The sequence below is a fragment of the Corvus cornix genome, chromosome 1 (genome assembly GCF_000738735.6).
Source record: "Corvus cornix cornix isolate S_Up_H32 chromosome 1, ASM73873v5, whole genome shotgun sequence".
Taxonomy (NCBI): domain Eukaryota; kingdom Metazoa; phylum Chordata; class Aves; order Passeriformes; family Corvidae; genus Corvus; species Corvus cornix.
The window spans coordinates 66,154,630-66,182,434 of record NC_046332.1 but is presented as its reverse complement, the minus strand read 5'-3'; the positions used below and the strand labels follow the sequence as shown (position 1 = coordinate 66,182,434).

The 27,805-nt window shown below is 34.5% G+C and overlaps 1 protein-coding gene across 6 annotated transcripts in view; it reads left to right on the top strand.

Moving 5' to 3' along the window:
- DACH1 (dachshund family transcription factor 1) overlaps positions 1-27,805 on the top strand; it is a 356,766-nt gene that overhangs the window by 146,890 nt on the left and 182,071 nt on the right. For all 6 annotated transcript variants that reach the window (XM_039562277.1, XM_039564712.1, XM_039565348.1 and 3 more), the window contains exon 2: positions 3,256-3,371. In XM_039562277.1, coding sequence (XP_039418211.1) covers positions 3,256-3,371 — 116 coding nt within the window. The remainder of the gene's footprint in view (positions 1-3,255; positions 3,372-27,805) is intronic.

Here is a 27,805-nt window from a genome sequence, read left to right as displayed (position 1 = left end):
AGGAATATGAGTGTTTTGAAGGTTTCTTGGAATGAAAATGAACATGTCCTAATCTAAAAGTAAATACGTCTTTACTATACTCAAGTTTATGAAAAATACCAACAAAATGATTTATTAAGCTATTTTTATCGTCCTGTTTATGATAGTTAAACTAAACTACTTTTGATTTTTTTTTTAAAAGAGTTTATCATATAGCTATAAAAATGATAATGAACTACAAAACAACATGCAAGTTTTTAATTCTAGTCAGAGTGATTATTTTTTAAAGTAATTTTTTCATACCATTTCCCCCACAACTTTGGTAATGATTCATACAAAATACTTGCAATTCTTATAGTTTGAAAACAAATCTTACAAAATGGCAGTGTTTCAAGTTAGTAGTTTGGTTAATGAAACAAATGCGTAACAAATGACAACTAACAAATTAAGTAAAGTATTGTTACTTAATCAGTTATTAAGGACAATTAGATTTATTAATTTTAATTGTGTATTGCATAGTGCCTCTAAATCAGATCTTCCAGGCCTTAAGAAATAATTCTTAATGTGTCTTACAGTGTTTTTCTGCCTTGTTATAAGAAAAAAACCCATTTCTTAAATAGATAAAGGCCTTTTAATAGTAGATTGGAACTAGTGTCATTTAAAAATTCAATTTTTAACCTATTTAACCTATTAAATAGGTTTCCTTCTCAGAAATTTCCTTTAAATAGAATCACAGAAGCTGAGTTAGAAGGGCTCCATGAGGATCATCAAGCCCATCTCCTGGCCCTGCAGAGGACCATCCCCAAGTCACACCATGTGTCTGAGAGCATTGTCCAAACACTCCTTGAACTGTCAGGCTTGGTGCTGTGACCACTTCCCTGGGGAGCCTGTTCCAGTGCCCAACCATCTACTGTGTGAAATATTATTAGTAAGATTGGAATTGGGAGTTTAGGACTTTATGAAAACACTTACTTGGTAAACTTTAAAACAAATCATGGAATGGAGTTGGGTTCTGGACTTGTTTATGGCTTGGAGTGTGACCCCTCCCTCCCCCCCCCCTCCCCCATTTGTATACAATAGCACAAGCAACTTGATTGTAGAAAGTGACCAAAGGAAGAGTTCTGCCTTGGGTACTTCACTATCACTCACCTATAATTTGCTGCTGACCTTTGTTTATAGATTTGGTCCATGACTGTCTTCCCTTAGGCTCTGAAGAGGGGTGGTTTTATTCTTCAAAATCAAAGGCAAGAGCATGCAGGCTTCACCATGGCTATACTTGGTAGTAAACATCAAAGACAGTCTTTGCAGGTGTGAACTTGTTGTTTTTAAAGACCTGGAAGTCATTGGTACATTGTGCATAGTGCCACATTACCCTGCTTGTGTTCTGTTATGCTGTTGTCAGACCCTTCAATAATCATATCACAATAATGATTTGAGTACTTCATCATAGATACTTAAATGAAACCATTAAAGTTTTCCTACATAGTGGCATTTTTTGGTGGGTGAATATATTAGAAACACTCCATTTAAATCAGATCATTTTTGTCTATAATGTTTTGTTCAGTTTTATATGTATTCATGGGATGTTTATTTTTATTGTAAATCACAAAGGAAATATCAAAACCCGAAGACACTTGATTTGGTTTTGTGAGCTGGAATAAGACAATATTCTTTTTCTTCAGCTGTTTTTCTTTTAGTTTTGAACTTGTAATGCGACAATTTTGTTTATATTAAAGAAAATCAAAAATCCCAAACCAATCAAAGAAATTACCAAGCTTATAATTTTAATAATGACCTCAGATCAGGACATTAAGTTGGGAATTAATGATCAGTTAAGGTTAATGACTCAATGCCTTGAGTCATTAAACTTCAAGAAAATGCTCTGTACTTTGATTGTTTTTGGTTTATTAAAGTTAGGTTGTAGAAGGTGCCAAAAAAGGAAAACAAAAGAAGGTATTTCCAAACACAATGGAAACTAATAAGAACAGAAAACAGAGGTATTTTATTATCTGCCTCATTCTGCAGTCCCAGCATACCTGGGACTGATTAGAGTTTTGCTATTATGAGGACTTAAGGAGCAAAACCTTTCATACCCACCATTCTTTTTTTTCTTGTTCTGAAACAAATGAAGAACTTCAAATGTTTGGCAGATCATAGGTTAACGCTGCGGTTCTAGAGCAGCACACCACCTTATTCTGTGAAGTTACTCCACAATGTTCCCTAAATGAGCAGTTACAGGATGTTGCAGTAGCACCATGTACATCAATCTGTACATAGGAACACAAGCCTTTGGATATACATTGTACGAGCAGGTACATATTTGTATGTACACGGGCAATAAGTATTTTCATTGTCATCCGTATCTAATTTGTATGCTACTTAGGCAGTCCAGGAGATGGAAAGTTGTGCATGTGAGCATTAAACAGACAAGGAGCACTTAAACCTGAAGCCCTTTATTTTTCTGTACTGGACACATGTAAGTTGCTGTGATGGTGGTTGCTCAACAATATCTTACAAATAATTCCGAGTCCTTTCTGACATAAAGTAGTATATTTAAAGTAAGGTGTCTTAGTGAGATTTTCACTTTAAATAGAATAAGGGTTAAATGATAACTTGACTTATCTTTTAAATGACAAAAAATAAAGAAATTGCAAGACCTTTTCACACATTAGATATGTATTGTCATTTATCATCTAGATATCAGGCTAGCAGTGCGAAGTAATAAAACATATCATCGAAAAATGTGCTATAGGTCTGAATCACTCTTTCATTCCACCTCCCAGCTAACTGTAGTATTAAATCAAACAAGCAGAACATTTCCTTAGGCAGCCATTGCCTTTTAATTTCCTGAAGAACCTTAAAATATCATTCATTACAAGTACTACACATATTTGGTTTTTAAAAGTCTCATAAATCAATAGCAGGCTGACTGTAATAATTATTACAAGTTAGTGCATAATTTTCGTGCTGAAGGCTGCATGCAGAACTTTAGCATATGCAAACGAGGCAATTCAAACTGTGTATAGATATTAATATGAAGAAGCAGGTAACGAGGTGCAGGCTATGAATTATGCATCAAGAGCGGCTGATCTTCAATGAGGAAAATGAATTCAGCATGTAATCTAATTAGTGATGGAAGTCTATTACATCTAACTGCAAAAGCAACCGTCCTTGAAACAAATTTATTTACAGTCCATGTTACCACTTGAAACAACTTTGAAATGATGTGTAAGACAACAGCTTAATTGTAAAAATTTTTTTGTCTGTTTGTTTCAGTTCTAGACCTGGAAGGCCTCCTAAGAGGACTCAAAGTGTCACCTCCCCAGAGAATTCTCATATCATGCCACATTCTGTCCCAGGCCTAATGTCTCCTGGAATCATCCCGCCAACAGGTAGGATCACTAGAAACACCTTCACATGGACAATTGTTTGAATTCATGGCTTGTATCCACTTGTTAATAGATTAACAGTCTAGTAAAGCAGCACACAAATATCACAATAGCTCCCCTAATGTCACCTTATTGGTACACAAACATGTTGGATGTAATGGAAATCATGGCAGCTTAGTACTCCAAAATAACTGAACAAATAATAATTCTTTATGATTTTTCCCCTCTGTTCTCTTTCTTTATAAACAAAAACCTTTCAAAGCGTGAATTACCTATCATTAGACAATAATCTGCCTATTAATTTTTAATAGATCAGATATCTTCTGCTTTTTTTTTGCTGTTTTGCTCCATTAGATAATGTCATCATGAATATAGTTGCCTGGAGAAACCAAGTTAGTCAAAATAACTCCATGCTGCACATGTCTTTCTTAATTTTTCATCCTGAAATTCTATTTTTGATATGTCTCCTGAGGCCTTACACTAATGTAAAGTCCTGTAACAATCTGATTCTCATACTACTATTTTCTTTTGAAAGTTACTATACCATCTCCTAGCAGTGGCTTGCTCTTAGACACAGTGAAATTAAGAAAGGCTGTATTGCGGGGTGGAGATGAACAGTCACCCAAAGATGGAGGCACCCAACAGTCAAGCTGTTGGTGGTGCCACATCTTCTCTTTTCATGTTACAGACCAGTTAAACTCTGGGACTTCTTTCAGCAAAGCCCACCTGAGCTTCTACTTCTTCCTCAGTTGCTTTCCACTTATTTGCATGGCTCAGTCTCTAACACAGATTTTCTCTGGACAGATCAAATAGAGAGGAAGATTACTTGATCTTGTGGACCAGATGGATGGGTGGATGTTTCAGTACATGCCCATGATCACGTCTCTCTAAGTACGAGCATGATCCTTGGCATGGTTTTGGTCACAGAGGACTATAATTCCCAAAAGAAACGCTCAGTTCAGGAAACACCAAATACCAGAAAGTGTTTGGATGTAAATATCTCATCTGGAGGAAGGAGGAGAGTGAATAAAGCTTAGCTCAGTGGACTGAAGGGGACCTGTACTTTGCACTTAGGCTCAGAAGTTGCTTTACATGATGAGATAGACACATAGCTAGAAATATTTAAATTGAAATTCACAGTTTTTTAAAGATGAAGAGGAGTGACAAAATGAAGAGAGGTCAGCCAACAAAGATTGGTAAGAGAGAGGTATAAAATAAGGAGAGGGAAGGAGGGATGAGACTGAGAACATAGGGGAGTACCGGAAAACATCAGGCAAGTAGGACTCACAGTGGTAGTCTGGGCAGGTGTGACCAGTAAAAAAAAAAGAATTGGGATTAAAATACAGTAGAATTTACAGGATAAAATCTAGTATAGAAAATAGAGATCGTGCAGAGTGAATGCATCGTGAGAATAGTAGATGGGATCTGTGTGGGGAGAGAATGAAAGTTTTTATAGGGCGGAAACATTCACGTTCATGAGGGAGAGATCAAAAATTGCAGAAGCAAAGGGAAAGTATTTGGGGGAAGTAAGGCAGGAAAATATCAAAGAAAAAAATGCATGTGAAAAGTAGAAAGGAGATGAAAGAAGTCAGAGACAAATAAGCAGGCACAGGAAAAGAAACCTTGTCAACAGTATCATTTGGGGTTTTGTGTTACAGCTAATATCTAAGAGCAGATCGCCTCTCGATTTTTTATTTTGAGAAAGCAGTTTAAAACCACAACTAATGCCTAAAAGTATCCAATTCCTCTCTAGTCCTTTAAAGCTGGTCATAACAAGTTAACAATAAAAATATATGGTACTAAAACCAGAGATCAAATTTTCTAGAGGATCAGCCCCCAAAACCAGATGCAGATCTTTTTAAAATGACAATTAAAAAAAATAGAAGAAAATAATTCAAAATTAAAGAAAATAGGCATATGTAAGATTATTGTTCATCAAATCCTGTTAGGATGGTAATGCTTTGTGAGTCTCTTGCAAAAGAAGAAAGGTTTAAATGCAATCGCTACTAAGTTTGAACTGGTTTCACATTACATGGCTTACCACAACAGAAGGAGTAGTATGACTTTTGCCCATTGTGGTAGTGTTGAGTCTCAAACAGCACAAAAATTGCAAACAATAACACTGATAGAAACAAGAACTGGGGCCTAGTGTTCCATGAGGTATGCAAAGGTTCAGCAAAGATGAAGAGCATCATGACAGCAGCGCTACATGACAGTCATTCCAGCATTTTATAGACTGGCAAGTACAAAAATAGACTTACAATATGATCCTATGAGTTCAAACCAATGAACATTTGTGGATCTACATTGTAAAGAACTACCAAAACTACTGAAAGAGCCCTACCAAGGAAAAACTGTGATGACTGCAGTAGGTGATGTAGGTGCCATTGTTATGTGCTGCCACATAGTTGATACAAGAAAAATCTTGCTGATTGCAAACTTTTACTCCATATTTTGACTGTATATACAGAAAAACAGTGAGTAGTTGAGGTTGTCAGGCACCATGGGAGCTCCCCTAGTCCAGCCTCCCCTGGCCAAAGTAAAATCACACAGAGCAGGTAGTTCAGGCCTGGGTACACTTGAGATTCTGTGAGTATCTTTGAGGATGGAGACACCACGATGCCTCTTTGCAACTTGTTCCAGTGTTTGACTGCTCTCAAAATAATGTTGGATTTTTTTTTACTTTTCAATGGAATTTCCTGTATTTCAATTTGTGTTCACTGGGCCACACTTAAGAAGAGTATGCCTCTATCTCTGTCCTTACCAGGTTTTCACACACCTTAGTAAGATACCTCCACGTCTTTTCCAGGCTGAACAGTCCCAGCTCTGTCAGTCTGTCTTGATATGTCAGGAATTCCAAAAGATGGTTCTTCATTTGAGAAGTTTGTGAATTTCCTTTTAGGATCCAGCTCTAAGCAGAAAAAATAAAATTACTATTAAGTGCTTCCTCCCCCTTCTCTCTCTGTTTTTTTTTCTTTATAATAACTTCTTTTTAAGCTTTCTGATTGATTTAATAATCTGAGTATAATAACTAAGTTTCCTTCCTGCCTACAAAAAAGTATAAGTGATCACACAAACAATTATGTGCTATTTAATGCTCTTTAAGTATAGAGATCTGCAATTATTAGGTATATCCAGAATACACAATGCTACGATTTAATGCATGATTTTTACTTGAAAATTTTCCTTTTTCTGAAATGTGCCACATAATACAGAAATAGAGATCTAAAGGTGGAAATCTTGATTTCTAAAGTTCTGGTTCTGCGTGCATTGTTTATGTGTGCAAATAATACTGGTATTAAACTGTATGCTGAGATTTCTCATGATATTCCAGGACTGTATATTTTTGTAGGAGGCCAAGTTAAGGGACCCTTGAAAATATTTTATATCACTGATACAAAGTCTGAAAAAACATGCAGGGAGCATTGCATCATCACTTAGAAAGAACTTGCTTTATGGAAGTATTTAGGGACTAAGATGAGATGTAGGGATGATATACAGAAGGAAAATAAAAGAGAAAAAGGGAATAATATTCCACATTTTTTTTAATGAACTATAAATTGAAGAAGTGAGGATCACCTCTCAGTTGATATTCTGTCCATTTTATTACAATTAAATAATACCCAATTACACAATTGCTGATCTATCCACTGTCTTTCATTAGGGTCAATTTATAGAATGCTCCCAAATTTATAGAAGACTAGTCACCTCAAAAAAGATAATTTTATATTTATGAAAATAAATATACAGGACCTTTGATAGTGTTACAAAATGAGAAATGTGTAATAACAGGAAATTAAAAGCTTCATGAATTGTCCAGAGAATTAAAATCTGCCTATGTTACAAATCATGTAGTCAGAAGAAAGAATTTGGTGTAGGCTCAAACAGTTGTACTGACTTTTCCAGCTTAGCTAGATAACACCTTGAAATCCTTCCAAAACTAGATGGCTCATCATAGTTAACTTTGATCTGCTATCTCTGTGTACTGCAGATCTTTTCTTGGATAATGTGCCTCAAAAGTTGTCTAAAGTTGAAAGAGTAGATAATTGTAATTAATTGTGATCAATCAGAAAAGAAGTTCTGTATGTCCTGACTGTATGATATACTTTGTGGTCTGTACTTTTATGTCTAGACTAGCTATATAACTCATAAAATGGTATTTCCATTATTTGTCATAAAAACTTTGAAAAGCCATTTTCTTCACTTTTCTAATTATTTTGGTGATTGTTCTTCAGTATTTTAGGTTTTGAAGCTGCTTTTAAAACTCCAGACTTAATTCTTCTGCAGCTTGGCCTACTGAGTCTGAAATCTACAGCTGATGAAATGAGTAACTGCAATCTCTTGTGCTTATTTCAGGAACTGCATCTTTCAAAGATAAAATGAGACTATAAAGTGCTTTTGGAAATCACTGACATAGGGCAGGATAAGAATGCTCCTTCATATATTGATATCTATCAATAGATATATCTTTGTCAATTAAAAAAAAGTAATTTCAAAGCATGTTTAATTTATTACATTATTTTTACATTAAATTAATGTCAGTAATTTTTGTTGATGTTATTACTATTTTGAACAGGTTTGCTTTATGATAGGTACTTCTATACAACTATTCCACATCTGATACCAGACTTTTCCAGTGTAAGGATATTAAGCTTCCTCTAGAATGTTTCACGCCAATGAATTATGACTACTCTCCTGTATGAAACCATTATTTTTCTTTTCTTAAGTGGTAATCTGAAGATGCAATTTCTAATTTCATCCTTATTTTCTCTCTTGCTGTGGGCCTGAATCAATATAAGTACATCCCAACTTCCATCTTGTACAAAATTCTTTGCACCACAAACTCTTTTTATGGGGAGTAAGAATAAAGAGGGAGTCGAAAGGTTTTGTATAGATTATTTTGGCTTGGAGGACAAATATTGTTCACAGATGCAGCGATTGATAAAGCGTGGTAATGTTTTTGCTAAAGTAGATGATGAAATTATTTGGTGTTTAAAGAAAGATTAATTACATAATTAAATAATTTCATTTTCTCTGGCTCATAGTTATTGGTGTTGTATTAGGCAGACTGAAAAAGTGGTTAAAATATAATTATCATTGTTACTCTATCTGCATCATATTGCCAAAGAATAAAATCTGTAGCTAGAAGTATTTTCTCTTGATAGGCTTGATCCTGTAAAGTCTTAAGAATGTATTTAACTTACTGAAATGACTAGAGTTGATTTCTGTGAGTATTCCAAGGGCTAGAAATTATAAGTTGGAAGTACACAGTACTTTTGAGAAACAAATCTATTATTCGGTTTCTTATTTTATGCACTGGGTACCTTTTGAGATCCTGTGATGGTTAAAAAGCTACACATTGATAAAACTGAGTGGCTACTGTTTGCTTATTTTAAAATACATTCCATGTTAACACAGTATTTCGGTTATTAATGTTAAATCATTTTTATTGTTAACATTGATTCTGATTGGTGTTATAGGATGATAAGCTGTTCATCTGTTGGAGCTGAACTAACTTACTGTAAGAATAAGCAACAAAGTCCTGCTTTCGGAGTGACAAACTGTAACCTAATTCAAGAGACTGAATTAAATTACACAAACATTTTTGCACTTCATTAAGGAAGTAGTCATCATAATTAATGTGAAAGCTTTTGTCATGTTCACTAGTTGATGTATCAGTGGGAAAATAAACTGACTCAACTCTGTAAATGTATATTTTCATAGATTTTAAAATAATAATTAAGGTGTAATTCAGGCCACCTGTCATCTCCTGAATGCAGTCATAATTTTCTCATATTATCATCCCACTGAATGGCTAGCTATGTTCTGCTTTATCTCAAGAGGATTTATCACTGAAAGCTACTTCTGGAAGCTCACTAGTTTTAAGTTCCAGTGAGTCTCTTACATTTTTCAGTTATAAAATCTTTTTAAAACCAAGAATTACTTGCAGAATTGAACTTTTTTTATTAAGAACTTTTAATCAAGAAGAACTTGTACATTTTGCAGCATTGTATTGTACAACAAACATATATTCAAAGCCTAAAAGATACTGTTGGAAAACTGTGTAAGTCAGAGTCACACCTCATGCAGGTTCACCCACTGCCTGTTGAGAGGCATCCCTAGATTGAACTGTTTCCAGAAATGCTCCCAGCTTTTTGATGTAAAGGGAGCAAGCTGGTTCACTTCAAAAGAGACTTTGGGATTAAATATTTAAGCAGCGAGGATTCTCATGTACTTTGACACACTCAAGGAACTCAAGAAGAAACTGAGTGAAGGTATTTTACAGTTTAGTTATAAGCTAGTGAATCCTCTCTTCTACTTGTATCTTGTGAGTACTCAGTATTAGGTTGTGATTTATTACCTTTTAGTGGAAAATCTGAGATAAATTTTTTTTGATTCTTCCTGGATCACAGAGTAACTTTGCCTTCTGAAAGCTAAGTTTGATATGGTACTGATTTCTGAATTCCCCAGTAAGAATGCTATTCCTGTAGCAGTTATATAGGATCCCAGTTGAACGACCATATTCTGTGAAGATGAGCTACTAGAAGATATTGGATAAGCCTTTAATGATATGTGATAATTTTCATATAAAGGCAGCTTTTCAGGGTAGATTTAATATGATCTTAAAAAAAAAAATATATTTCCAACTTTGGAAGCAATCCTGTCCCCAGTTCCAGTTTCTTGTTTCAAATCATAGAAGTATATTAAACACCTTGGGAGAAGAAGGCCCCCACTTTTCAAAACAATATTTAATTAACAGTCTGTTATGGTAACAGTTTTCTGTAAAAAAAATAAAATGTTAACTGAAATGAAATTAAAAACAAAACACCAAACTCTTGATACAAAAGAAAGCAATTAAAATCTTATTCTTAAAGGTAAGTATGCGGTGAAGTTATCAGTGACTACATTAGGACCTAGTAATGGAAGTGTTTCTGTAGCTTTCTGACTCCCAACATTCTATTAATTGTAATTGAAAAAAAATTTTGAAAATATATATGTTGCAGAATATGCTGATTGTTTCTTAAAATTAAATTATTCAAATTGTAAGCTTCTCAATTGTGGGTTATACCAAGATTTTCTCATTGCTCAGAGTTCAGGCAGTCTTTCAATAGAAAAACATCAAGATAATCATAATCCTGTGTTTACAGTTTTTCATATAATAAACCTTTTGGTTTTCCACCCACTCTTGCTTTTTAGTGAGACTGTTCAGCCAAAATAATTTGATCCCAAATCATTTAATTTCTAATTTGTTTAAAATGAACCTTTTGTAGAACAAACAACACATTGCCATTTTAAACATGAAGTATTGTTTTGTTAAACGCTGCCACTAGAAATGAACCTGAGCTGTTGAATTTGGAATAATATCTCAGTCTTGCAAATGCTTCGGTCCCTTATCTGAATGGTGTTGATTGTTGTAGCAAAATAGGAACATTGTAGTTCTTAGGGTGAACATAGCAAGGTCTGGTACAAAGCTCAGTTCCGTCACGTTGCTGACTGTAGTTCTGCATCATCACGACGATGTGAAGTTCCTGAATGCTATGGAGGTGCCCAGCTCCTTTCCTGTAGAGATAGATTACTTATGTTGTTGCATGACATGCTCAATGAAGGGTGAATGATTTTTTTTCTCTTGATTTTATATTTGATTTGCTACCAGTGCTACATACTGCCTTCAATAAAAATATCCCTTCAAATTTAGATATTCCCAAGTTATGGTCCATGATGTCATTATCATATATTTGGGATTCTGTAAAGTACAGGAAAAAACTGCAGCTTAATGTTTTTCACTCAGTTTGGTTTTTTTGGGGGAAGGCAGAATCAAATATTATTTTATGTGGTTGTCTAGTGGTTAAGAACAATCTGTGTGCTGTGGAGTTTTACAGATTTCATGCAAGGACTTAAATATGAAGAGAATTTTCAGAAAATATGTCAGGTAGCCCAGGTGTTTCTGTTATATGATATATGATGTAGGTGAACTTCGGAATTTACTCAAGTAATTGGTATTTTCAAGAAAAGTATGCAATGAGGCATTATTTTGCCTGGGAAGCTCTAGAAGACTACAACTCAAGGAAAAAAACCCTAACTATCTAAGTACTATATTAATTTATTCTCAGGCTCTTGGGGTGTCTCGTGCAGGGCCAGGAGTTGGATTCGATGTTCCTGATGGGTCCCTTCCAACTCAGCAGATTCTATGATTCTATGAACGTAGTTTTCAAAGGAGAACCAGCCATAAGTCATCCTTATGACTTATAGCTCTAGGAACATTGCCTGCATGAACTGTGCAAGGCACAATAGCATACCATCAGAATTATAATGAATCCACTATCAGTTGTTCACAGTGCACTGTATTGTTGTTGTTACTAATGTTGTCCTGTGCAATATATTAAGAGTTATCATAAAATAGTCTTAACTGGGAGAAGGTTTTTGAAAAGGAAGGTTGTTCTCGTTCAAGTTCAGGACTACAAGGCCAGATTGTTCTAACTTGATTCCATATCGTCTGAGAATTGCTTAACATTTCTCTTCCTGTTTGGAAATCAGAGTCAGAACTGTTTAGTGATGTGAAGTTAAGCACATTTTGTAACAGTTCATGTGCTGATCAACTGTGCTGCATACAGAAAACATTCTATCAGTTATTGCTCATGGAGCTGCTTCCAAGAGCTTGTGGTTTGTGAAAACTGGAGCTGATAGTCTGAGTTTCCATGCATTCAAGATGCTCAGTTTGAAAACCTCATTTCAGATGAAAAGACTTCTCTAATTCATGCAAAATGCAGACATAGGTAGGTATGTTGGTTGGTTGCTGTGTGCCAGAGACAGCAATTGCAAAGGCAGAGAGGGATGAAAAGTTGGGAAGGAAGCTGTGTGTGAGGGAGAGAAGGAAAGAGAGAAAAGGAGAGGGAAGGGAGAGAGAAGTTCTTTATAAGTTGGGATAACCAACTTACTTGACATAATACAAGCTAGTATATTTGCTGTTGGGTATTAATTCATGACTCTTGAAAAGTTACAAGGCTATGTTGGTATAGTATTTTATATAATAGCTTTCAGGAGTTATCCTCTTTCTACAGCGTATATGTGCACAGGAACCTGCATTTTGCTTTTCTGAAATGTTTTTAGTTACAAATGTTCTACATGTAACTCTTAAATCATCTCATTTCAGTCTAATCTTAATTGCAATGAGGTGCTCTGTTCAAGCTGTCAGCAAAGAATAAGCTGATACCACTACTAGTATTAGAGATGTGACTGGACATTTAGGAAGAAAAGTCTTAGTTTGAAGACAATGTTACTGTTACTACATGATGATATTGATCATCAATTGATGATGTATTAGTTCCTAACTAAGAAAACAGTAGCATGCTAGGTCTGAGTAAGGTGGGGAGAGGAAGACCACACCTAGTCAAGACAAAATTAATAATGTCACTGGGTTGTTTTAACTCATCAAAATCCATACAAATGGCAGATAATCTGACAGTGTGCCAACAAGTTTTTTTGAGAATTAAGGTTTTGTCAACACTACTCTTTTGTTAGGGGGTGGCTGAGATTTAGATTGACATAGCAGAAGTGGAATAAGTTGCAAGGAGTGTTTTAAATCAGCAGATGCCTCTATGAAATTTCCTTTTTACTCTGTATTCATCGTGCTGTCTGCTATGACAAGCACTAAGACCACACATACAGCTTGAACAATCCAGTTGCCCTTACTGAGAGGAAAGTTAATGGAGTAGCATTTCTTTCTGCAGATGCTTTTTAAAAAGAATGTTTCCGGCCTTTCTAGTGGAAATACAGAATTCGAGACATGAGTTGGTGTCAGCTGCATATTCCAATAATTTCCATTTGTGATTGCATCAGATTACTAGACCTACCTTGCTAGGAACCATACAATCAAGGTTATGATCTTAGAAAAACAACACCACTGCTAAAAAGGATGAAGTCACTTTTATGTTTTGGCAATAAACTGAGTGCTTAATTCGTATGTTAAGATGTATCCATCCAGTATACAGAGATCTAAATGTACATATTTCATTAAAATACTGACTCTGTAATGTCACTTAAACTGGGACATCAGTTGGTGAGAAAAGCTGCTTAACACAGAGCAAAGAATGATAGAGTTTCCCTGTACCCTTGCTTAATAAATGTGTATGAATATGGGAATAAATGAACAGTGTTACTTGGGTGATTTGATGACCAAGTAACTTACTACATCACAACAGTGCATTATTTTTGTAAGTACCAGACTACCGACAAAAAGAAGAAAAACCCTCAGAACCCAAATGATTTTCAGCATCTGAACAATATTCAATGCAAGTATTTGAGAAAAGAAAGGTGATTTTTTGTCAATCAGTACATTTGTTTTGAAAAGTAATTCATAAGATTCTACTAGATTAATATTTCCTTCAAGTGGAAGAAAACAGTGGTTCCTGTGCACTCAGGAACCATGTGACAAAACAATTCCTAAAGTAAATTTTTTTTCCTCTATTGATAGCTCAGGTTATATTCAGGCTTTGATGTCTCAGATGTACAGATGCTGAACACACTGAGGACATCATACCCCTAGAGGTGAATGGCAAAAAATACAGCACTTTTGCCTCTGTGAGCATCATGTTTGTGGAATATGGAATAACTCCTTATGAAATTGGATTTAGATTTAAAAAAGAAAATACAGGTGTAAGAACATCTCTTTATAAAATGTAAATTACTTAGATTTCTCTTAAATTTTATTTCTGTTACCACCTAGGCTAAAATTTTATATGGAAAGATTGTTAAGAGCTGACATGTATGTAGAATCAAAATAAATTAGTATTACCATAGTAGAGCATTCTTAAGTTAAATGAAAAAACTCCCAAATGCTTGCACATCAGGAAATGTCTGCACAAGACATTGTACTATTTAGGCTATGATTCCTGTGAAGAGTGACTTTCATAGCTACATCTGTGCCAATAAATTAATGATAAATAAACCAGTTCAAAGCTGTTCTTTACCTTGGATGGCAGGCATGCATCCTGCAGCTTACAACTGCAGATCTAAAATATTTTTCTTATTACAGTCTTTCCCAATCTAAGGAAAAAAATTGATCCATATATTCTCCCAAGGAAGAGTTCCTGGTCAGTTTTGCTTCTTGTACTGTCCATGGCTAATTACAGAACACATTTTGTTGCTATACTACAAAATCACTACTAGGTTGAATGTCTTTCTTGTTGAGTTTATAATGTGTTTTTTGTTTAAAGAAACTAGAGGCAAAATTTTTATGGAAGTTTTGTCTTTATCTTTTATTAGACCAAGTGCCAAAAACTTTCAGGCTTTTAGAACACAAGCACTTATGTCTGCTGCATGAAGTTAATCACTACTATGGTCTAAAAGCATCTGAAAGCAATTAAAAATGCTTATATGGAAGTTCTGTTTTAGGTAAAAGCAACTTGATTTTTCCACCTTCTGCTCACTAGCTGGATACCATTTGTCCATTGTGTGTTAAGGATGATGACTTTTTTCATTAAAATCTCTTGCAGAATCTTTTTTTGGATTCTTTAATTGCTTTCTTCTCTTCTCCAGGAGAAGACTCTTGATATTTTGAATTTACCTTTCCTCTTTTTTTTCCTCCTGTTCTGAAGACCCCAAACTAACTTCCTGGTGATGAAGAAGAAAATACATATGCATTTTCTCTATGTACATTGCCTTTATCCTTGTGCACAAAAAGAAGCGTTCGGTCCAAATATGATATAATTACCATATCCACATCCACTTAAAAATTTAAGGAATTGTTAGATGATTTTGTACTTTGAAACAAATCTTTTAAATAATCTTTTTTTTTTTTTTTTTTTTTTTTTTTTTTGTGGAATATTTCAGGTCTTGAGATCACAGTTACATTTTTATGCCCTGTAACTGCTACTGTCTGAGACTTAAAGTTACGGATAATGATTCACACATTTTTTTTAAACAGACTTCAGTCTGTATAATTTTCTCAAGAAAAATCCTTGCTTTTTAAATTATTTCATCGTTGTTACCTGCTGTCTTTATAGTGATTGTTGTTGTTATTATTATTATTATTATTACTGATATTACTACAACTACAGTGTTTTATGAAAAGATTTGTTTTCCATTTGTTTAACTGAATATCAGCTCATATTACCAGGAGGGAATTTGATGATATTAGTCAAAATATTAAACTTGGTATTGAGACACTATATTTTCTCAAAATATCTTGAGTTCCAAGTCATGTGATCTGAGAAAATATTTACTTTTATTCTATGTGAAAAAGTATTCTAGAATTTTCTACAAGTGGTCTGGAATCTCGCCTTTGTGACTTATTTTCAGCTCTCCCCTGAAAATTAATAGAAGGACTAGAATATGTAATTCTTTATTCATCCTAATTTGAGACATTTTCCTTAATGAGGGCTGGAAGTTTCACTGATTCCAGATTACACAGATTTGACCTTGGCATGAATTTTGAACTATGTAAATGGTGCTTTGTAAACCCAAAGAACTGTGGTAAGAATGAGTATGTTAATAGATCATCCTTCTTCCCTCTTCCTTTTCAGACCTACTTTATTTGATACTCAGAGTTATTTAATTAAACCTTTAATAACAAAAATAAATTTTTCTGGAAGGGGTAGCAATAAATGAAGAATAACAGTAAATACTAACAAGATTTTCCCTGGAAGGTTTTCCCTTGCCATTTATTCCAAATATTTAATTCCCTGATCCTGCCTAGCTGACCAGGCAGGAATTTCACAGAACTGTCTTTGGACAGTGGACTGGCACTTTAAAAGTTAAAAAGAATACCAGGATTTTATATTAGAAGTAATGATGTATCTTTTCAGAATTATTTATTTTTCCAACTTTATTTTTTATTAAGTAATCAAGTAAGTTAATAGATTTAGTAGGTAGCCCAGATTAAAGTAGGGCATAGGCAAAACAGAAGGATATTTAATGTAGCCCTTATATAACTTGTAATCAAGTTGGGTGAAGGTTATTGCCAATGGATTTAACTTAATTTCTGTCTGATATCTTAGACTGTTATAATTCAGTGAAACCACAGAAACTGTATTTAGTCTGCCTGTGGAAAATCCCTTTTTTCTTTGTGTAAAAAAATTTGTGCTAAGTGGGGATTTTTTTTTTTGCTGTATAATTCAGAACTGTTTATATAACCTCGGAGATAACGCTGTCTTTTGGAGTTGTGCTTGAATCTGCTTCATTGCTCCTCTTAGAATTATTCATGATCTAATTGTATTTGTTCACTTAACATGGATCCATCTGTGGCCTGCTCCCAGTAAAAGCCTCCTCATTTCATCCTCCGTCATTACATGTGAACATCTCATGCATTGCTTAGCTCCATCTCACTTTTTGTATAGCATTGTTCCTATGGTTACTTACAGGGATTATTTCTACCAGAGTTTACTATCTGATTCTTTCACTTTTTATTTGTTGCTTTGGTATAGTTTCTGCTGCCCTGACTCTGTATTCAAAAATCACATTATCTTTCATGGTAACCTGTTGCCTAGATCTCAGCATTTTTTTCAGAGATGTAAAAGATTTGGGAGCTGATTATCCTAATCAATTTATTTTTGGGGAAGAAGGTATTGGTATCATGGTGTGTGGTATGAAGCTTCCTCATTTCTTTGAACAGTTTGATTAAGTGACTAAGTTTTGGCCACTATGCTGTCTTCTAAAGAGAATGTATATTCACACCCCTCCCTCTCATTTTTCAAAAGTTAGTGATTTTGAGATTCTTCTGAATTCTGTCCCCCTTAAGTTCCTTTCTACTTTACATTGTTGTTTTCACCATAACAAAAATCAAAATAAAGATGCTCACTTAAATTTCACTTTCTGATTTTGCTTTTATGTCTATAATATGCATAAAATATAGACTAGAATAAAATAGGATAGAATATTTCAGTTGGAAGGGACTTACAACAGTCATGTAATCCAACTGCCTGACCACTTCAAGGCTGACCAAAAATTAAAGCAAGTTATCTAACTGTATTTTGGCAAGATTTTTAGATTCACTTTAGACACCTTAATACTGTTGCTTCAAGCTTGACAGATTTATTACTTCTATTGTTCTAGTAAATCTGGGAGGAATGCCATTAGGTAATGTTCTTTTAAAGAAAAGATGAAAAACACTAAACACTGATAAATAAATACGTAGCAAATGAAAAGGAATTTCCAGTGCTAACATAGCTCATAATTTCTCCTAAAGGCCTCTTAAGTCTCTTTTGCCAAATGTCTGAAGAAAATATGAACCTGAATTCTTACCTCCTTTTTTCTCTTTGCTTCCTCCTGCTTCCTAGCAGCTGCTAGGAAAATTTTGGATGATGTAATTGTTTGGAATTGCATTAGTTTTCTTTCATATATACTGCATACATCTTCAAGAAGAAACCTTGCTCCCTGAGGCTGCTTAATGAGAAATCTTTAGCTTTGACAGAAAAAAAAAAGAACATTTCAAGAAATGTTGACAAATATACCTTCTCGTGCTGTCTTTGCATTTGTTTACAACAACATATTCTTGGAAAAATACTTGCTAAATGCAGAGTTACATCTCTATGATAGCGTGAAAATACTATTTGTGGTGCACAGGATCAAAAAAGGCTGTTCACAAACCCTATCCTGTTTAAAGATCTATAAAGAGACTTTTCACAGTTCTTTTAAAATTGTAATTCTTATGAACATTTGCCAATTTCTTTTTAAAGTAACTTTTTTTTCTTTCCTTCTTTATATAAGTTTACCATTCAATATATAGAGCTGGAATTGCATAATTCTTACCAGCATGGACAGTGGGCATCTCTTTGATGCTCAGGCTTTCAGAATTCCGCACTCCGTGCCACACTGTTGCCATCTACTTTTTTTTTTGTGTAAAATATACAATATAAGAGCACTTTATTTAGAGTGCGTGCTACTGAGAACAGAGCTTTCTGGTCACAGAATTAAAACAGTTTCAGCCTGATCTGACAGCCAGAAGGAGAGAGAAAGCTGCCAGGTTTTCCAGTAAGTTCCTTTTGAAGTAGGAAATAGTTTCAGCTACTTCTCCCTCTTTGGTCTGCCATTTCCTTTATGAAAGGGGAATTAAGGTAATATTTACAATCTAAAAGAGACTATTCCTTGTCATCCTGGGTGGATCATTATTATAACATGGCAAAAGAGTTTCTGTTCCTGAGTTAGTACCTCTGTGTGGTACATATACCACATGAACATGCTGATACAGGTGTCCCACTACTATGCTCGACTCAATGAAATAAATAGGCCCATAATCATCACTGAGTATCATCCCTTTAGGTTTGCTCAAGTGAATGGAACTACGTCTTTCTGAGAGTGTTTGAGATTTTCTCTATGCTCTGATGAATTCATATTTTCAAATTTTTCTATGCAGCACACAGAAAGCACAGTGATGTGGTGGATTCTGTATTATATGAAAGTGCCTGGGACGTTTGCTGCTGTCCTATTCTGCAGCTGATTTCTACCCCTAATTCAAGACATGGCAATAACTTTTGGGACCAACCACTAAATGCTTTGTTCAGTAGAGTTCCTACTGGTAACCCAGTTACTGCTGATGTGGGCCAGATTGTGCCCATAATCCAGCTGGAGAGTACTCAATTCCGTAGATGCTCTGCATTCGTTAGCAATATGTACTCTGGCATTAAATCTAGATTTTGATTAAAAGGTGAATATTTATATTGTGAAATCAGTTTGCCTCCCTAATTTGATTTTAATAGGAAATGGGACTAGGGAAAAAGATAACTGGCAAAATATCTGACAGAAACTGATAGAAGGTATGAGAACTAGTGGAATTCAAAGTAGATTTTTTTCTGTTTTGTCCATCAGGGTCTTTTTTTTAAATATTTGTATAGAAATAGAGTCCTTGAAAGAAAGAAGGAAATAAAATATGTATAATAGAAACTGGTTTTTTCTTACAGAGCAGTACAAAGCATATATCATTTTGAGACTTTATTTTTCTGAGTTTTTAATGACTAAACTTTTAAAAACTTTTATAAAGCAAAGGTTTTTAATCAAGTATAAAGGATGTTGAGATAGTTTTGTAGAAGCTTTTTTCTGGGCAGAAAGCTAATTTTAAAGGAACTATGTACTTAGAAATAGAATTCCAAAACAGCAGATTGGTTACATTTCCGTAGAAACGGCAAGCATACAGGTAAAATATCTTCACTATATTTTTACCATCTGAGGAAAGAATTTAATTTTCCCTGGCTTTAGCCATGTAAGAGGTTAGCTATCAAGGAGGAGATTCATCTGCTAATATGTCTGAAATGTAGCTGTAGAAATCTTAACAAGTCTTCTCCTTTCATAGCCAGTGGAAAGTAGCAAACATCTCTAGAGAGTGATACATCTCAGTATAGAATAGGCCACTTGAATCACCCTCTGGAAATGCCTGTGTCTCTTCATTGGTTTGGTCTGAATGATTAAATTTTAGAAGGGTAATTTAAAATTAGCTAGGTGAAGCTGTCAATGTAGGTAAATTATTTTAAATATGTGGATGCAAAACTGTGTCCGTTAAATGAATCTTTGGAAATTATTGGTATGTTTTAAAGTATTTGAAGGAACTTAGTGTATTCTGGGTATAGTAATAAAAAGAAATAACGAAATATTTATTATTTTCATTTGCACAAGAAGTTGTATATCGCACACATGCAATTTAGCAGGCAAACAAACCACATTTTAGCCAAGGACTGAAACTTCTGATATACCTCTGGATTCACAGTGAATTGTGTCTGTTATTGGGTTCTGGTAGTTGTGTTCATGGCATAACATGTACATACTTCAGTGAACTTAAATACTGATAAATCTCTCCAAACTGGTAAGTGCTGAATTCCATCTTCACTTGCTAACTGTAATAGTTCCTCCTTAAAAATGCATCTTTAAATAACTTGTTTGGCACAATGTCTGGATTTTTTCCATGCTGTATGGGAGAACTTTAGTCTCAAAAATCCTAATGTCCTGCAGTACTTTCAGCATGTTGAAACACTGAGAGTAAGATCAGATTTGTCTAAGCTCTCCAATCAGTAGTAGTTTTCCACATTTAGTTTTATTTATTAATTATGGATGTAATTTTTCATATCATTATTGCAAAGAAAATGCTGGTAATTCTAATATTCAGTTATATATGTTTAAAAGCATGAACATTTACCCAGAGTAGTAAACCTGGACACCTTAGTTATATTGAAAGTTTATTGTCCTTTTGTCTTTAAAGTCTTTTTTTTTCCGAGACACCAGGCTAAATTTGATTGCTTATCTATTAAAGGGAGAACTTATATTTATTTTTGTATAAGTAAGGATGTGTCTTATAAGCCTTAAAAACCCCTTACATATACAGGATCATTTAGACTGTAGATTGCTTTTATTTTATTTTGTCAGTGTTTTGAGTCTCTTAATCCATATTTGCCTACTGCATTTCAAAAGGGAATCAAATTGGTTTTGTGGTGCATTAATGTTTTATGCAATATTCCATAGAGAACATTAAATCAAAATAAAAGAAAAAGGTTGACCTCTAACACTTACACCCATTTCTTATGTCAAACTGGAAGATGTTGAAAGCCTTATATGGTCGTAACCCTTCTATCTAACTGTGACCCTCCTTAACATTAAGCAGGTGACTCGATTAAACATAAATCAGGCATAAAATGCCCTGCATGAGGCAGCACAGTGAATCAAGCAAATTATCAAATGGCAAAACTCGTTCTGTGCTCTGGGCAATGTAAGCTGCCAGCACTTATACATCAAAACTTCACTCAGTGTAAGATTGATTTTATTTTATTTTGTTTATTTTAATTCCCTACAGCAAGCTGTGTTAGTTGTGTAAAATGCTGTCTGCATCATTACGTTCCTAAGAAATGCTTTTCTTGTTTAGCAAAGGCCAGCTGCAATCTTAAGCAACATAATCTTAGACTACATATGTGTGCTCTGTAGTGGGTTCTAGTGGGGTTGATATTTTGTGCAGTAATAGCAAAACTTAAGCTTCTGTGATTGTATAGATTCTTTTTCTGTTTGTTTGTGTGTATATATACACTAACAACTTTATCAAAAATATGAGCACCAAAGGTATAATGTTATAAAATTGAATCACCAGTAGCCATTGAAGATATTTTCCAGTTTCAGTAAAGATGCTGGGATTAAAGCGTGTAAGTCCAATCTTAAGGCAAGAATGAATTTTTATGTAAGATGATACATGTCTTCCTTTCACAGTTGCTTTTTATGCTGCCTTAAAACATGTCAAAATAATCCCCAGCAGAGGAGCCTAAAAGGAATGTCAGCTCTGTGGTTATGTAAATCGAATTGAGTGCTTTACAGCAGGTTAAGATTTTTATAACTCAGGAGTTGTTAACAGCCAGCTGGTTTGTATCTGTTTTTTATGGTTATTCTTGTCATAGGCAGCCTCCACAATTTTTAATTATATTTTATGGTATGTGTTTTCCCTCCTCTTGAATCCCACAGCCACTCTTTGCTTCAAAAGATATTTTCCGCTGGGAAGAGGAGAAGCATTGCTTTGGGACTCCATCATTAGAAATACTGTTGTATAATTACCTCCTGGTAACAACAGAGGAGTGTGGCTCTCCATCGCACATCTTTAACTTGCTATGCCAGGATGGGAATCTGTAGTATTCTGCACACCCCGTTAGGCTTTGATGCCTGCAGCCCTTAACTCAGACCGTTGTCTTCTGCTTTTAAGGAAACGATTTACAGTTTTTATTGCATTCACAATGCAAATTCCTCTTTGCTTCACACTTCAGGTTTGAATGTGTGCTTTGTGCTTTGCAGATTTATGGTATTCCATGTTCTGGATCACAACTCATTTTTCTAACATACATTCTCAAAAATGCCTTATTTTTAATTTTTGTTTAGTGTCCGTAATAGTGATATTGGACAAACAAAATCTTTTCAATGCTTTTATAAAAAACAGAGTAAATTCAAGAGTACTATCTGATTCCCATCTGGAGTAGAAATAATTTAACATACACTGAGCACTTTGTTGGGAAACAAAACATCATTCCTGACAGCCTGAAAAGCCAATGCCTTATTTTTTGTTAGACTTCAACAAGTTATGAAATATTTAGTTCTGTATAACTGTGAAGACATCACCAGAAACTACATTCTTGAATGTTTGACAGCATTTTGTGAGTGTCCTCCCTCTGCCAAAGGAAACGGACTGCTTGTTAATTGTCTTTAATGGTAGATCCTCCTATTGAAACACCTCCTCTCCTTGCAGAAGTAATGATGTAAGAGCAAGAGTCTTAAATAATTGATCACACAGAGAAAGCTGTTTGTTAGATGGTTAGAAGACTGTTAAGCTTGTCAACCGTAAGATAACAAAAAGACTACTTACTATAAGCCTTTTTTTTTAGGTGATGTTGAGAAAATTAACACTTGTTTTTAGTTAAAGTCTAAAATAGTTACAGTCAATCTCACTTGAAAAGCCTATTTTGAAAGTGCAAACCAAATAATAATTTTGTGTTGCATTCCAGAAATTGATTTGTGTAATCCAGTTTCATTATTTTAACAGACTGAAATCAATAGAAGTATTATCATCATACCTAATATATTCAGACATTATGACTCTATAGATCTTCTTGTATTACACAATATTATATTTAAATTTGAATGTTAAGTGTATATTCTGACCTACTTATGGTCTAATGCCCAATGTCAGCAGCTTCTGAACTTCAAATATCTCTCTCTACTGCGTTGGCTTCACAGTAATTTCTAGAGCTACACAGGGGCGTACCATGTAACTTAACATAAAGATTCAGGATAAATATTTATTATCAGAATTAGCCTATCTGGTAGGCTAATTTTTTTTTTAATATAATCCAGTAGGAAATTCAAAAAACCTTAAAACAGATAGCTTTAAAACAACAAAGTTGCTGAAAATTGTTTGAATATTAGTAAAAATATATTTATATTTGTAACATATATTTCTCATGTTTCTTCCTCTTTCTTTTCCCAATATTCATTCCTTTAGTAGTTAAGAATGAAGGTGCAAATAATAATGATAACAAAAATAAAGAAGATACTCCTTAAAATGCATAAGATAGGGTGCAACTAAATAGTGCAGAAAGGACACAACAGGAATAGCATATGCTAAGACTGCAAGATATATATTACATTGCTTTTGAAAAGCGCCTTGTACATAGATAGACAGTATATTATTTAAAAAAAGATCACCAAAAAAACCTAGGAAATCTCACAGACTTTAGCAAATTAGGTGCATACAAAATGTTTCATGTTTTAGGAATTAGAAGACTGCAGCTAGAGTTCATGGCTTCACCTCGCCACTTACCCCAGGCAGAACTGCCTGTATTTGCCAACTGTGACCCACAAAAGTAATCGTCATTTCTTTCTTCTGTAGGGCTGTTGAGGATAGTGTGTGCTGTTTAATGATATTTATTTGTTCAGGGTTCCAAAATATATCTACAGATGATACCCTGGAAACTAGAACTAATATATCGAATTTTTAATTGCGTCTTGTAGCCATACCTTAACAATTTGAAATAGAAATAATTCTGTATTGAATAAACTCTGCTTTAAAGCAGTTCTGAGCCTGCCCTAAAGTCTGTGTTTGGCTACCAATGAAATTCTGAAAAAATGAAAAGATACCTGCATATTTCAATTAGGCAGTATTATGTCAAAGAAGATACTCTTTGGGTGGCATGCAGTACATGACCTTCTTGGAACAATTCATGTGAACAAACAAAATTACACAGTTTTGACTTAGGCTAAATTGCAAAGTTATTATACATGAAGGTATTTTAGAGGAGCAGTCTTTGCCAGGTTTCACTGATCCAATGCAGCTGGAAAAATGCATCAACAGCTGAAGAGGCTGTTGACCACATTAGGCTTTAATTCACTAATTTATGTTAGATGGACATTGGCATGAGAATTTTCCCCATGTTATTACTTCTCTGTTGAAAACAAACATTGATTTACTCCTTTTATGTGTGTACACTTTTGGATTAGAAACAAACTTGAGCATATGCTTTTAGGAAGCTCTCAACTCAAAATTAATGTAGTGATAAAGAGTTAAGCATTTTTCCACTGTATCCTTGAACAGGTAACTTGATGTAATAGTTCTTAATAGACACCTGTTTTTTCTTGTCTGTAAAGGATGGAAAGATTATTAGATAATCATATTGTTCCTTTTTTCTTTTCAGACCATTTAAAAAAATATCTGACAGCTTTACAGCACAATTAGATTAGAAGTATATTTTTTAATCCTTAATATCCTGTTTTTCAGAATACGACTTCCTTTACAGTCAACAAAAAAATAACTAGTGACATTTTACAAACATAAGGAAAAATCATTATATTCCTTCTTGTGATTGTCAGTGATTTAGGAAAAGTACATTTAACACTTAACTAGCTCAGGTAACAACAGAAGGATGGAGATTTTTTTAAACTTAATTATAATAAAACCTTAAGTAGATTTCATGGAATTAAGAATTTTTGACAAATAATCAAAAATTGAAAAATGTTTTGATTTTTTTTTTAATTGCTAAACTATTGATCTTATGCCCTCCCTGCTTCAGAGTTTGAATTGACCATATGTTAACTGGAAATTCAAGCTGGTAAAAAACCTTGTATCTGTTAATGTGATGGTTTTAAGAAAAACACTACAGCTAAACTAATAAAAATATTTATTTCCTATTCTTAGTGTCTCCCAGGCTCAAAAGTGTTTTGTGACCTTTTAAGGTGCATGGTAAAATTGAAAGCAATATTTCATCTTCATAGTTCCTTTGTGGATTTTTATCCATGTACACTTCGCACTGAACTGCTGCCCTCACTTCTTAGGCAAATCTAGTTTGCATTTTATGGACTTTATTTGACTTTATAGATTTAGAACAAGGGCTGATAACAATATTAGTGCATGCTTGGCACTTCCTTTATTTTTAAAGCTTTGTTCAACTCTTGACTGATTTGTATTGATAATCCTTTTGTAGAGTAAGGAAGTGTTATCTCCATCTAATAGGTAAAGGGGAATAAAATTAAAATGTAGATGACATCTGATGCCTTCTGGTAATCTCAGAATTAAAATTCAAGAGCCTCTAATTTCTTCTTCTGATGGTATTTTTAGCTAAAAAGAGTGAACAAAGTAATTCAGATATTTTTCAGATACTTTCTTTCAGTGTGTCTTCAGATTCTTCTTGCCACCAACTAAGGATTTCTGTAGAAGGTATGCTTGGCACATATGGTTAAGCAGAGGTCTTGTAGGTGTGGGGTTATGATCTTTTTGGATTTAATTTGCAACTAACTGAAGATAAATTATAAGAAAATGACAAACAGGAGACTCAGGCCATCAGCAGTATAACCAAGCAACTGACCTAGGGGCATTTCTAAAGCTGCCAAAGTAACTGTTCATATAATCTGTCAAAAAGCACAATCCTACTGTTAGAAAAAATATCTTCCATAATTTTCATCTGGGCATTTTATATGAACACATGGGATGAGAAAAAGAAGGTTAATACATGGCGAAGTGTACTGTGTTAATGGCATTCTGCAGATACAATTGCTTCTGTAAACACTTGTGTGAAACAGTGTTAGTGAAGGACTGATTTGGGCAGACATAGCACAAAGGTAGGAGCTTTAAATTGGACTAGAGTTTGTTTTTTTGTTTATATGGTAGCTTGAAGTAAAAATGTTCATTAAAATATCTCTTTTATAAAACTCGAGCTGGTGCTGCGATTGGATGCAAAAAATGTTTGATCCTCTTGATAAAATTGGTATTTCATAGATTCACAAAACAGTTTGTGTTGAGATGGACCTTAGAGATCATCTAGTTCCAACCCCACTGCTGTGGGCAAGGACACCTCCCACTAGACCAGGTTGCTCAGAGCCCCATCCAACCTGGCCTTGAACGTTTCCAGGGATAGGGCATCCACAGCTTCTCTGGGCAACCTGTTCCATCACCCTCAGAGTTTAAAATTTCTTCCTAATACCTAATCTAAACCTACCCTCTTCAACTTAATGCCATTAACCCCTGTCCTACCACTACATGTCCTTGTAAAAAGTCCTTCTCCAGCTTTCTTGTAGCCCCTTTAGTTACTGGAAGGTGCTGTAAAGTCTCCCTGGAGTCTTCTCTTCTCCAGGCTGAACAATCCCAGCTCTTTCAGCCTGTCTTCATAGGAGAGGTGCTCTACCCCTCTGATTGTCTTCAGGACCCTCCTCTGGACTCAGTCCAGCAGGTCCATGTCCATCTTATGTTGTGGCTCCCAGCTGAACATGGTGCTCCAGTTGGGGTATCACGAGAACCCAGTAAAGGGGGGGAGTCACTTCCCTCAACCTGCTGGCCATGCTTCATTTGATGCAGCCCAGGATACAATTGGATTTCTGGCATTCTGTTAGTTTGGTGAGGAAAGTCAACTGTTCATTTAGGAGATCGGAAATATGAATCCATCCAAAATTCCTGTATATCATCGACATTGTAGGAGGCAATCTTTTTTCCATACACTGAAGCCATTTTATAACTAATTTTGTATTTTATTCTCTTTGATATGAGGAATATCAATCACTTATGCTTGAATGGTAGCAGTTTCCAGTGAAAATAGAATATTTACTAATATTCACAGAAGTTTTCCTGCAATGTAAGCTTTCTGAGAAAAAAACCCATGAGAATGGAAAAAAACTACTTGTAAATATTTTTCTTCAAAAATGTGGTCAGTTGAGACAACACTATACTTGAGAAGGGCAGGATGTCAACAGCAAAGAAAGAAAAATGTAGATACAACTGCATTTACACACAGAGATTTGATCACGGGACTTGGTGCATGTATGAATGTCTCTGTAGACAATGTGCTATCCTTATTAAATATTGTTGGAAGGACAGAATTGTGTTGATTCATCTGCCTTTATTGCATGAAACCTCACTGTATACATATGTGTGTATATATATATATATATACACACACACACATATAAATATGGTTAGTATGCAGCTTAGAGGAATCACAATTCTCCTGGGGCCTGTTATTGCCATAGAAAGTCTGTTTCGATGGATGGAGGAATTACTCTTTTTCAAGCCTGGCAAAGAAATATAGCATGTGACTAATACAACCAATTAGAGAACAGAGCAAACAAAGAGAATGCTAGAAATGTCTCATAAATTTCTTAAGGCACTGGCAGAAAAAAAATTCCTTAATGTTATGGGCTCTTAGTACATCACAGAATTAAATCCAGCAATAGGTCTACATCCTTTCAAAAGCAATTCCTGTGTTTTAATATGCCTTAAGTAGTGATGAGGAATTCAATTTTAAAGAAACTCCGCAGTTTAATACAAAAAATTGAATCAAATCCAGTCATTTTCTTTCCTGTAAATTTTATGCGTGCCATAGACATGTTTTCAGAACTAATATATTCTTCACTTTGGAAAATATCCACCAGCTCTTTGGGCTATGCAGTGACAAATATTGATTATAATCAATGTTTTATACTTGCAATCTTATTAGTTATCTATATGT